This window comes from Apteryx mantelli, chromosome 1, assembly GCF_036417845.1.
Source record: "Apteryx mantelli isolate bAptMan1 chromosome 1, bAptMan1.hap1, whole genome shotgun sequence".
In the NCBI taxonomy this organism is placed as follows: Eukaryota; Metazoa; Chordata; class Aves; order Apterygiformes; family Apterygidae; genus Apteryx; species Apteryx mantelli.
The window spans coordinates 177313807-177327352 of record NC_089978.1 but is presented as its reverse complement, the minus strand read 5'-3'; the positions used below and the strand labels follow the sequence as shown (position 1 = coordinate 177327352).

At 35.2% G+C, this 13546-nt stretch overlaps 1 protein-coding gene across 1 annotated transcript in view; it reads right to left on the bottom strand.

The window, feature by feature from the left end:
* The window catches only part of PPFIA2 (PTPRF interacting protein alpha 2), a 363489-nt gene that overhangs the window by 150418 nt on the left and 199525 nt on the right, over nt 1-13546 (bottom strand). The window contains exon 5 of the mRNA XM_067312975.1: nt 1036-1137. Coding sequence (XP_067169076.1) covers nt 1036-1137 — 102 coding nt within the window. The remainder of the gene's footprint in view (nt 1-1035; nt 1138-13546) is intronic.

The following is a 13546-nucleotide window of genomic DNA, read 5'->3' as shown; positions in this document are numbered from 1 at the left end:
CCCCTTTCAGTTTTTCTGTCATGTACATTGTTAGATTTTCTTCAGAAAGCTAATTAGCTAACCACAGAATGATGTTATTTGAGCAACTGAAGTGCTTTGAGTTTAGGGGGAGAAGGAAAACGGGAAGAGTTACCCAGAACACTGAAAAAGGAAACATGCATATGAGAAAACACCCTTGGTGGTCAAACTCTCTGAGATCTATTCTGCATGTCCATTTCCAGCCCAACCTCTGTCTGGACTGGGCCACTCCATCTCTTTTCTCACCCCATTCCACAGCCCATAATGCCTCCTTTGTTCTCTTCCATTCCTTGATCACTTCTGCCTTCGCACCAGGCACCTCTATGTGCAATTTATTTTATTTTGAAAACTATTCTGCACACTGTCTCACAATTTTCAGAAGGTATCATCACAGGTTCTTGTTCCCAAACCGTAATAGCATCTTTTGATCAAAGTAGAACGTAGCAAATTCAAAGGTGGAATCTTGTCCTCACTCAGTTGAAAGGCAAATGACATTTACTTCAAGGATCACCATGGCTGCATCTAATTAACTAACTAACTAACTGACTAAACAGCAGACTCACTGTGATTCACCCTGCAGTCTTGATCCCACCCTCATTCAGATCATATCCAAGGCACAAGTGGAAGGTGGGTCTGTGGTACCCTGGCTTTTGACTTGATAAAAGAGGAAAATATGTGCAGGCTATTTATGCAAACCCTGGGGCGCTGGAAGACTTCATGAGCCCCTTGTTTTAGAAACCACTTAAACTGAATGTACTTATGACGTTACATACAAAATCTGCTATTTTATCTGCTAATATATCTTGCGAAAACAACTACTCACTTTCCTGCAGGAGTATGGCGTGGTAGATACATCTTAGTACTTAGATCCTTACAAGTCTGATGTACTTACTGAAAGACTGGGATTTTGTCGTCTTCTTTAATATTTATTCAAGAAGACCTAAATATATATACATAAGTGCATTCCTTCTGCTTTATGCATACATGATATCCATAAAAGGTCTTCTGTATACTTACTCTTGTGTTGTTTCTTTCAGCTTTCAGTTCTGAAATCTCCTCCTCTTTTTCAAGCAGCTGCTCCCTACATGCATTTAATTCTTTTGTCAGTGCAGCAAATTCCTAAGAAATAAAATTAAATATGAAGTTAGTCAAGACATAAGCACTAAAATAATTGAGTCTATATGCATTGTAGAGTTTTAGGGTTTAAATGCTATTTTAAAATCATCAACACAAGTTAAAATAGCAAATATAAATATCAGCATCTATCAAAACATTCAAAATTATGCATTTTTCAATGAAAACATGGGCATATCTAATGAAAAGTACCTATGAAAAACACTGACTTACATTTATAAATTAAAGAAGGTTCAAGGCTTTAACCATAAATTTTCAACCAAAAAAAAAGAGGTTTTAAGAACTGCGGTATGAAGAATAACAGAATTTGCCTATTTCACAGCAACAGAGACACCATAGTTCACATGCAAAAAGGTTCAACACAACATATCCTCTTAGCAAGTTTTCCTGCCCCTCTGTAAGGCAGCTGCAACAATATAGTATGGGAGAAAAAAGTTAAGGAATTCATAGATCAAGATCTATTTAATAAAGAAATAAAAATAAATAAATAACATGTGCTTTGTGTAAGTCAATACACTGAACTATTTTTACTTGATATTTAATTAAATAATTATTTTTAAAAAATTATTATTAAATATTATTAAATTATTAAAGTGTATCTAGTCATTATATTAAAAGGCTGTGATGATGTCACAGCAATATTTATATTTGTTATTTTGGAGAGAATTCCCTATAAAATAAGGACATAAAATGAGGCAGGATTTTAAGTTACTGCTATCTTAAGTTTTAAAGCTGCAGCTAATATGTTTTCTGAAAAACTGATCTTTCAGTAGTCAAACTTCCTATTAAAATGTCCTGATTTTACCATTGCTCTGTTACTCTTCAAAAAACACATAAAAGTTCGACTACACAAATGACAGTCAGAGATTTGCTATTCATTTCAATAAGAAAAAGGTTTCACTCCATATGTGCTTATTTTTGACAAGCATAACATGTATTAAACAGCAGTGGTTAATTTTATCCATTACAGTGAAAAGATGCTACATCTCTCATGAAAAAAGTGAGGCAAAGGATGAAAAAAGCCTTTGAAATTTCTGATCATGTCTCAGAAAAAACATATCTTGATTAAGAACACTGACACTTAACAAAGATATATATATATGTTTTTAAATACTAAGATAATTTTAGTTTGACCAAAATTGTCAGTAGCCCTTGAGAGCACCCATAAGCAGCCAGGAATAAGCTGAAGTCATTCTTAATTCCCCCAAAAAGAAAGCAGCAGTTTAAGAAAAACAAACACGTCCAGGGGTTTATCTTACCAGCCAGTAAGATGAAGCCAAAACTAAATCTACTCAGTTAAGACAAAAGCTGGCAGTGATCTCCAAAGGGCTTGGTCTCCTGCCTCCCCTCAAGTTGCTGAAAGCAGCTTTTATCCAAATTATAGTGCTGGCCAGGCCTAACACAGAAGTCTGGGTGACATGAGAACTGAGTGGAGTTAGATATAGCTCATTCTGTTTTAATCAAATTTAGAAATACTTACTGGTTTATTGTATGACTGATAATACAAAAAGCTATTCAAATTAGATTCCAAATACTATCCTTCTGGTTTGTAATTAAGTACTTTTTAACTTTTAAGCATCTGAAACTGAATTCATTTTAAGCCTCCATACAGATTGTACGGTGGTAATGAAGTGCTGTTCTGATATTCTCAGTAGATTTCATTTTAGAGATTAGCTATTGATACATGAGCCATCTAATGATGCTTTGTGCAATCCCTCCTAGTCAGTCATTTCACTTTACAGCCCAATAGTCAAGAATTTGTAAGGCCACACAGCATACTATGACATCATATTCCTTAAATTATTTTTGAAAATGATATCTAATTTTTAAAACTCTCCGCTCACTTTTTAAAAGTATTATTAAAACTTCTGCCTGTAGATCTTCTCTAGGATTCAGAAACTCACAATGAAGCAATATTATTCTGCCAGAAATTTCATTTAGAAAACTCCTGTACTTTAGGATATAAATAATGCTACATATCAAATAAAAATACTATTTTTAATAGTAACCCAATAATCTCTGGTCAGATTGGATGGGACCTTTGAAACAGGAAAACACAAGCACACATATTCTTTTTTCATATCTTCCTGAAGATAGACTTTATAGCACTACAGGGTGGAACTCTGTTGCTAATTCATGTACAGTTTACAGGAGCTTATAATGCTTTCAAAATCTCATAAAATAAACTTTCTGTATAATAAAACTAGTATTTTATTATATCATTTATTATTTTTCATTTCTCCATATAATTCTTTCAATTGGATATAAATAGACTTTTGGTGTATGCTTGGGCATCTGTGTGGGTGACAGGTGGTAAGAGGGACAACAAGTATCATCTGGTGACTTATGGTTCCAGTTACTAACTACAGTAAGGCAAAGGCAGTCTGGGAACATGCTTTTCTTGGTTTGCTAGGAAACAGAGAAAGCCATGAGTTTAGCAAATTGTATATTCCTTGCTGTGCCAAGGCAAGCTTGTTGCAGCAGTACAGTTCCTAATGCTTCAGTCAGTATAGTCTCAAATTATTAAGCAATGGAGTTTCTATTACTTTGCGGAGCTTATTCTTTGGGAGCTTATTCTTAGGGAAATTTTCTTTGATCATCAGCTTAATTTTTCCCTTGCTTAATAATAAATCATTACTCAAAATTCTGCACCCAAAGAGTCCCATACTTAGCACTGTCTGCTCAGCCTCTAAATATCTTAGGCTTATGTTTATAGCAACCATTAGTCTCCAGTTTGGCTGGGCTAAATGTATCCTGTATCTTGGACCTTTTCACACAACTCACTGACTCAGCACCTTCAAGTCTTTTAATTATTCAGTTGCTGCTGTGCTCTGAAATTTCCCCAGGTTGTTGACATATTTGCAGTACTGGCAGTCACCTCTTCATACATCTGGAGCTAAAGTGACCAAATTACTCTCTTCATCTGAAGTACTAGAGAGTGCTCAGTTGTAAAGAGACTTCTCTGGATTGAATGGTGACAAAGAAAGATTTCTTTCTTGGTGTTTATACCATAAGTCTTTATGGAGAAAGTCTCACAGTGTAACTGAATTTTCCCTAGAGCTTGACAAATGATTTTGTTGGTCATGTCTGTTTTGACGAATTAATAATGGATAAAACCTCACAACTTGCTTTTCAATTCATGCTTTCAAAAGCTACATGTAAAACTCATTTTAAATATATCCTTTCAGTCTAAGATATCCCTGAAATACAACAGTGTAATGCTCCAAAGAACATGTTTCTCCCACAGGTTAGAAGCAAAGCAAAACATACTTTTGTTTTACCCAGTTAGGTAATAACATGTGATGATAATGACCTCTGCTCTTGCAATTCCCTCCCATACATACAGGAACCAAGGGAATACTGTCATCTGGAATTACTGTTTGCAGCACAAATCTTGCATGGTCAGTCATACTTTGGGAGCCCTGAAGGTAGTATCTGTTGCATAAGTAATATGATTTGATGGGCACAACAGCACTCTTAAAGCTTATGTAGAAGTTATTTGGCTATAAAGCCAATTAAGAACTGAACAGGAATTAAAAATCTGTGAAAATTACTCAGTTGATTGCACTATTTTTATACTATACTATGACATCAGGACACTAACAAAATTTTTTCATGATAACACAAGAATGAGCAATTTTTTATCATCTGAATAAACATAATCTTGGAGCCTATCTTATCTGCTGTTTCTCTTGTTGTCTTAAGGCTTGGGTTGTAACACTGTCTGACTGAAAAATAGCTGACTCAAAATCACAGTTCTTCCTTTACCCCGTTTGTATCTATGAAGAGGTGGCAAAAGCCTTGAGAACAAACAGAACTTTATAGCCACCGCAAGGACCATGTGGCCTTACAAATCATTAAGTCCCCCTGGTGAAGCAGCCAAGATAGAGCCAGAGCACATGGGAAGGCCACAGGTAGCTGGGACAGTCAGGCTGCCAGTGCTGCCAGATGTGTTGGCAGCAGGACTGTGCAGGGGAGGGACACCACAGCTTTGCTCTCTTAAATCTTTGCCTCTAGGGGCAAGCTTAACAAATGCTTTTTTCGCTTATTGTTCCCATAAAAGGCCTCCAGAGTTTGTTTTCTATGGCCTAATGTGCAGGAAACCTATATATCTAGCCTCCAAGCTGAGGTTATACTACAGACACTATGAGATCTCATGGCTGCAACACTGCTGTTCACCATGTGAATACAGTCCAGTGCAGAGCGAGATGAACCCAAATGAAAATGCAAGCTGCCTCTCATTGTCCCCACAAAAAATAACTAGTGAAAAAAAGAGAGGAACTTTGTAAGATAAAAAAACATAAAGTTCCCTTTCAGAGACATTCTAAGATACACTTTTCTTCTCTCAGAGGAATTTAGAGTCTCCTCCACTGCAATTTCCTTCTTTGAACCACAGTTCATTTCAGAAATGAATGAATGTACATGGAGAAAGATTGGTAAGGCTTTATCTTTTTTACTGTACATTCAACACAAGCTAAGTAGAAAGATTTGCTTCCCTACAAGTTTAGACGCAAGTCATTTAACATGAGAAATAACCATCTACTACAATTCCCCAGGAGTTGTAACCTTTCATTTATTATGTTTTCATCCAATTCAATTTTGTAAAATTGTATCTTCTTTCTTTTCTTATTATTCCTTCATTGGAAATATTGCTAGAATTAAGTTTCCATGCTTTTTAAGTGACCAAGGATTTATTTCAGCAATTTTGCACCATCAATGCCCAGATATCAACGTTGTTGACTCCTATTAACAGGACAAAATACTACTAACTTCTGGATGTGGTTCACAGTTTATCTTACTATAAAAGACCAATAGAAATATTGCTTGATTCTACACAGGTTGAATGTAAGAGTTCAATTTTTGGTTTAGTGTCAATCTTGTGAAATGTTTAATGTTACACTTCTGCTCAAAATGTTTGGGATAGTAACAGTTCGTCTGCACATATGAGTTTTAGGTTGCAAAACATGTGCCCTAAAATATTGTATTGTAACAAGATCCAGGTAATAAAGAGGAAATCTTATTTGGATCTGGGGACTAAAATTTTGGTCTTTTCAAACTCAGAAAAAGTCACAGTTTCAAAGTTTTAGAATAGTCCTCAAATTGTTCTGTTGAAAATATTATTATGCACATTTGCAGTCTGATGCTGTTTGCATGGAGAGTTTCCTGTACTTCTCCGTAAATAAATAAATATAAGAAAGTTGGGTCTCGCTTTTCCCCTTTTATAGGCAGCAGGCATTTTCTTTTACCCCTTCAAGAAAGTCTGCCAATAGTAGTAAATTATGTAAAAATATAATATAATGTGGTTGTGGCCTCTAACTTGAGCAGAGTTACATTAAGTTTGACTTACACCGTGCTTTCAGATATGAAATAAGGTGCTTTTCTTCAGGTGGGATCTTACTGGCTATTATTTACTCGGTGACTGAACATGCTTCAAACTACCAAGGAATTACCCATACTGGTTTGGGTTATTTATTGCTCTGCAGGATACCTAGCATGTGGAAAGTGTGATTAAATGTGACAACGTGAGAGTTCATGAATCCAGAGAGAAAAAAAAGAGCATGAGATTTCTGTTACAAAAGCAAGAAAGCGAACTCAGCAACACAGTGGACTTGCGACCCCACACTTTTAGCATTCTTTTTTTTCTCAGAAACGTGGGCATTAACTGAAATTCTGAAATACGCAGACATTCACCCACACATCAGCATACAGTCAATACTCCTCGGAAGAGAAAAAAAAAAGGAAAAAAAAACTTTTCAGAGTCTGAAAGCCAATGTTAATTTATCTACAAACATGAATATTCCTAAAACATTGATTTAAGGGAAATTGGGAGAAGTGGAGAATTGCTACATTGGATATCCACCAAAGAGCAATCCCTTCTTTAAATACTTCATTGAATCTACATCAAATTTTGAACAAGCCTTGCAAATATTTGCTACTTCTGCAACAATTCCTTTCTGGGCAGAAGAAATCATCTCAAACTAGTCTGTGGATGGCCTCCTATTGCAAATGAATTATTTACCATCATGACCACGGTCCCAAAGAAAAACAGGTGTAATTGTTTTTTTCTGAACAAAAAGAAAATCCTCCAAATTCCCTTTCAGTACCTGAAAAAAAAAAAGATATTTTGCTTCTAGAAGATACTAGAAAAGAATAATAAGGGAGAACTAAGCATTATATTATATAAAATGTATATATCTGATTAAGGCTGTTGAACATACTGAATAAGTTTAGATATATATATTTTGGTGGCATGTGTAACCTGCTTTGTGGCATGTGTAACCTGACTTTTATATAAACGTCTTCTAATTTAAACAGCTGTATCCTTTACTTTCATGATTTTTTTAGAACAAATGTCCCAAAAGTATTCAAACTGTATTTCAAAAGTCAACAAAAAAGAAACTTTAAATGCTACCTGAGGCCCTTTGTATATTTTTCACACATGTACACAGAAAAGTATGCAAATCGCTTGTATCAACACTGGCCTAATATTAAAAAACTTGCATGTCAAAAGTATTCATCATTTGCTCTGAGGGACTACAGTGATCCTTTGATATCGCTCTTTTCAGGAGTTAGATTGCTTATCTAGCCATCACACTTTCTTCTTGCAAAATGACCCCCACTGCAGGTCCCTGGCGCACACAGAGACACACTGAAGAACGTTCAGTGGTTCCAGCAAGACTGACAGTTTTTAAGACGAGATCAACCTCAAATAGCATATTGCTATTTTGACAAGTTCACTGTATATTCCACAGTAGTCATTACTGAACAACAAAATGGTTTACCAGCTACTAGTATTTGATAATGCAAGATTTTGATCAAGGATGAAAAGAATGAAGGAGAAAGAATATATTTCAAGAGAGTGTGTAAAGGAAATAAAAGCTCTATCAAAGATACCTATCTTCTTTTGATAACTGCCAACTGTATAACTGGTTAGCACACAAGACTTTTGACTCTTCTTGCTCTCAAGGTCTCGGCGCTCACCCCCACGAAAAGCATATCATGTAATAGTCTAGGCAGCATGGAGGATGGCAGCTAAATGTATCGCATCTCCTATGTAGCCAGCAACAAGCAGTGCAGATGGTGGTGACCACTGCTTTAGCCCACAGCATACTATTTTTAGATAAAGTTAAAAGTAACAGGGAGAACAGTACTACTGTAAGAACTCAGGGTGACTCAAGTGTCAGAACTATAATACACACGTGCCATATAAATTCCTACAGATTTATGAAGCCAAAGCTAATTTTTCTAACAACACAGGTTTTATCACAATGGCTCAACTTACTGCAATGATTTTCTCGCCCGGAATAACTTCAGGAAGAAACCTGACCTACACACAGAAGACATGAGCACAAGTCTGCCATGATGAATTTCACTAGACTCTAGGGAAATAACAATATTAACTTAATTCACATGCTTTTAGAAACACTGCTAGAAGGTAGTACAGCCACAAGTAATTACTCAGGTCTAACTTTCTAATTAGCACAGAACAGCTGTACACAAACCTGTGTTCCTCATTTCATTATGGTCCAAATTAGCCTGAAAAATGGTCATGTAAAAACTTAAATTTTATACGATGTCACGTAAAAAGTGTTCTCTCATTTTTATCTCCTAAAAATTTAAAAGAAAAAAATGTGCTTTTCTTGGACTTTGTTCTTTCAAAAAGATTTCGAAACTCTAGAAACGGCTATATGCTAAATTTCAGCTAAACATCATTTAATGGGTTCAATGAGCTAAGCACATGATTTTCAGCTCACCACCTCTTTCTATGAGATGTAAACTCATCTACCATAAGCAATGAGTTTTAACTTCTGGCAGCTGAGTTATAGTCATGAAAAAGAGTTGTATGAATGAAACTCTTAATATGACCTATATTAGCTGTAGAAGGCTCCACCAGCTTCCACCACCTTCAAAAATAGGGAGAAATGTTGACACTCCTATTTTCTGACAGTCAGTTGCTCTTCAGTGGAAAACTGCTGAATGAGGTATACATCTGCTGTTCCAGCAAATTTTCCCACTGCCCTATGTTTTTAAATAAATTGCATCTGGTACCTGTTGCATACCGACCACTAAATGAAATCAATGCTTCCTGAAGAATAATACTGAATACCCACTGAAAAATAATCAGTGGGTATTGCTCTGCTAAAACAAAACTAGGCTTCACACTTACATTAGTAGTAGAACACAAACTAGAAGGACTAAGGAAAGGGACTAAGGAAAGGGACTAAGGAAAGACTAAGGAAAAAGGTATGGTATAATAGGCCACAGCCTTTTACTTTTTTATCTAAAATTTCTTATGCTCTGTGAGATTTTCAGATTATGATAGCAGATGTGAGCTTCACAAAGCTTAAAAACAAATAAATTCCACATCCCTTATTTGTCATCAGCAGTGTCTAGCTACAAAGCTTGAGGCTGCAAAGGACTTGACAGCCTCCACCTACAATAAAGTAAATGTTAAAGGTTAAAAAATACAGCCTACATTTTTAATACTTTCTTGATTATTAGGACATGGCAATTCCAATTATACCAAACTATAGAGTTATTCTCCCCAATTTAAGAACAAGAATGAAATTAAAGGCTTTTTTCCCTAAAAAGGAACAAATGGAAAATTTAAAGTTCTCTTGTTTTGTAGTTGTTTATGTTAACCAGATTGGTTCAATTTAAAATTGTTATCACAGGGAAGAACAGCATACTCTGCTACTTTGAAAATAACACTTATGCCTTAAGTGCTTTGCTCCAGACTGATGGGAATACTGATGCACAGAGGGTCTATAGCTGAATTAAGCAGCTGTTGGATTCTCACTGAAATGGGATGGGAAAAAACACCACTCATAAACATTTCTAAATATAATAAAGCAGAATTTGTAATTCAGGTGGGGGACTTTTAAACAGCTCATAATAATATAGGTAGTGTAGGATGAAAACAAAGGCTGGCTTACAATGGGTTTTAGTTATTTATATTTCAAAATATTCTAGTATACATGCTATACTGTATTTTGTAGAGGCATTACTCAGGTCAGACACCATGACAGCATACTTTTCAGAAGTGGGATGAAAAGTGTTGGTAGTTGGGGCTGTAGTGAATTTTCGTTAAAGTCACACCACTGAAGTGTGGAAGTGAATGAACTATATAATAAAGGAAAATATGCCATCAACGTTTTTTCCTTTAAGTAACAATAAATGCCTTTGTTTCACTGATATTCATATTCACGTCTTCTAAAAATACACAAACACTCTGCAGATATTGTTATTTTGTAGATATTAAAGGACTGAAAAAGTGTATTTGTTTATTTCCAAGAGATATTTTTTCACATAAGAGATATTTATAATGGTATGTCTTGGTTGATTAAATACTGTACTTCATCAAAACTGATGACAATTTACTATTCTGAAGTTAGAAATTCATCATCTATACAATAAAGAAAAGGAGCCAGATATGGTCTAAAACTACAGACTCTGACTGCTTTATAAAATAATTTTATACGGGACTGAAGACAAAGGAAAATGGGATTAATTTTATTCTAATTGATGAAAAGTGTATTTTTCCAGATGTTTCAATAATAAATATGTGAAATGGCCACAGAGCAGTATCATAAACAACGAATAAACTTCTAAATTTAACTATAAGACTACAACCTCCCATTCCCCATACAGTTTTATTTTATGCTTATCATCCTACAAATTTTTGCAAAATTAAAATAAACAGAGAATTATAAATGAAATCTCTCACAAATTATTGAAGCACTTTATAGACTGTACAATGGCTTCAACCCATATGCATGTACATACAACTCTCATTATAAGGCAGATTGAGGTCAGTACATGGCCCTGAGAAATAACCTAAAATAAATCCTGACACAGAGGATATATGAAGGGTGACTGTAAGATGCAAAACATACTCACCAGTAAACAGAATAGCCTTTGTCTTATAATGTTGGTAAGGAATGTACAGCTTATTTTGGTGTCAATTCCCATTTACAAGTCTGTGATTTTTAGCATGCCTGACTCTCTCTTCAAACTTTCCACTTCTCTAGCTTCGCCTTCTTTCTTTGTGCAGCATCTTTTCGTTTTCTTTCATGCAAACTTGACAAAATACAGCACGACCGTTCCTTCTCCCCCATTTTGTGGAGCACATATTGTTTTGACACTGGTTTCTTTCCCTTTGTCCTCAGTATTGTCTCTGGGTAAATCTCACCCACAATCACTAATTCAGCTATTAATAATAGGTCAACAAGTCTACTATTCTGATTCAGAACACATCCTTCCTTCCACAGAAAAATCTTTTTTTCCTCTCTCAGAACTTGAAACAGCACATGAAATAATTGACATTAAATTGTTCAACATTTTAAATATATTTAAAAATCAAAAATGCAATTTGGTTTTATTTTCTTCTCATCACTTTATACAATCAAAAATATCTGACATTGGGGATGTTTTCCACTGATTCACCTATTGTTTCATGAATTTGTGTGATGTGTAAAAAATGATTAATAAAGGAGAGAGAAAAAGTAAACGTGTAATTCTATTGTTTTGAATAACCCCTGCTGAAACTTCAAAATATGATGCCTATTTTAACAAAAACTCACTAATTTAAAAAGTTTTTTTTTTCTTCTCCTTATTAGAAAAAAAAGCCAAGGAAAAAACAGAAACAAGTTTATTAACTGACCTCATGCAACAATTGACCTCTTCACAATAACTGTATTTCACTTTTTCCCTGGCAGGAATAAGTGCTACCATCCTCCATCAGGTTTGAACGATGCTTGAGTATTCAAATACTCAAATTTAGGTTTTCTGGATGGAATTTATCTCACCAAATTCGATAGGTATGTTGTATTATTAAAGTCACTATCTGAGCTGGTCACCCAAGGCCAGCAAAGGGAAGAAAGGTATTTTTAGCATGCGATTGATCTGAAATGCTAAAGCTATCTGGTTTGGGTTGGAAAGAAGTACACCTTAGAAATCTTTATTTTTCTACATAGGGTTTTTATAAAGGGACTTGAGATAACTACCTCATCTACACTATAGATGTCTACTTTTGGTCAGATCAGTCCCAGCCTGACTAAGGTCTATTTAAGATAAGTAAAGAAAATTCCCACCTTTAGATATCTTGGATCACTTTATGGTTGATAACACTGATGGCAATCACTGCCTCCCTCCCCCCCAAAATGTGCTGTGTTATATAAAGCATAGGTAGTAATTATCCCACTCTTCTAGGCGCCTGTATTCAACTGGAGTTGCATGGGGTGGTTTGGCCACTACCCCGGGGAAGATGCCAAGAGAAGCGTCAGCAGTCAGGGTGGGTATCAGGAAGTCCAAGGGGGAGTACCGTAAGAGATCAGGGAGAGGGTGTCTGTAAGACGGTTTAAAAGGGCAGATTTGACTGCCTGTTTTCTCTAGAAAAGAGAAGTTGAATCGGTAACAGTGATCCAATAAGCAAAAGCTTTTTGGTATAAAGATGCAAGTGACTATTCTCTGTGTGCATTGAGAGTTGGGCATAAATAGTCAGGTTAAACTGCAGCTAAGGCAGTTCAGGAAAACCCTTTATAAGCACAGCTAAGTATAAGCAGTAAAACTGGTTATACAGGAAGTTTACAGGATCACTTTCATTTTTAGTGACAATTTAAACAAATACCTGTGAGGGTTTATAGTCTTGTTTCAGGGAATGAGGATGGAATAGATGACATTTTGAAGCCATTTTCAAGTCCATGATAATTTATCCATATATAAAGTTTTACTACTGTGAATTCTACTTGTTATTGGCGGATCCCTAAATTTAGATGACTACATTATATATTGACTTCTATGATTAAATTACATTTACACATAGATCTTTCTTGGTGTCTCTATTGGAAATAATTTAAGATATGGATTACACTGATCTGCTTTCTATTTGATGAGAAATGTTAAGATGTAAGCATTCTGCTTTGTCAAAACACTTTCCCGATACTTACACTGGAAACAAATGGTTATTTCTTTTGCTATTGACTTGGCCTTCCAGTTACCCTAAACAGTTATCTAGTATCCACAAAGTACAAATATGTACCTCAAGAAGCACTGTTAATTTTGCTGTTTCCAGTAATTTGCAGTAGAACATTTGGGTTTTTATATACAATAGAAATATAATTAAAATTCACTAAAGTCTTGTTTTACTTCTGGCAATTGTTAACAATGATCTTTCATTTGGTCTGTACTATTACAGTGGACTTTTAAAACTTCAACAGAGAAAAAACAAGATAATCAGTTGCAGATTTCTGCAGATGTTCTCCATCAAGAAATATGATGAATTAGTAATTACTGACATAAACATTGTACTGAGGAAAAAAAACCCCAACAATATACTTACAGATGCCAAGAGACCAAATTAAGAAATGGTATCTTCTATAGCAGAAATGGCACA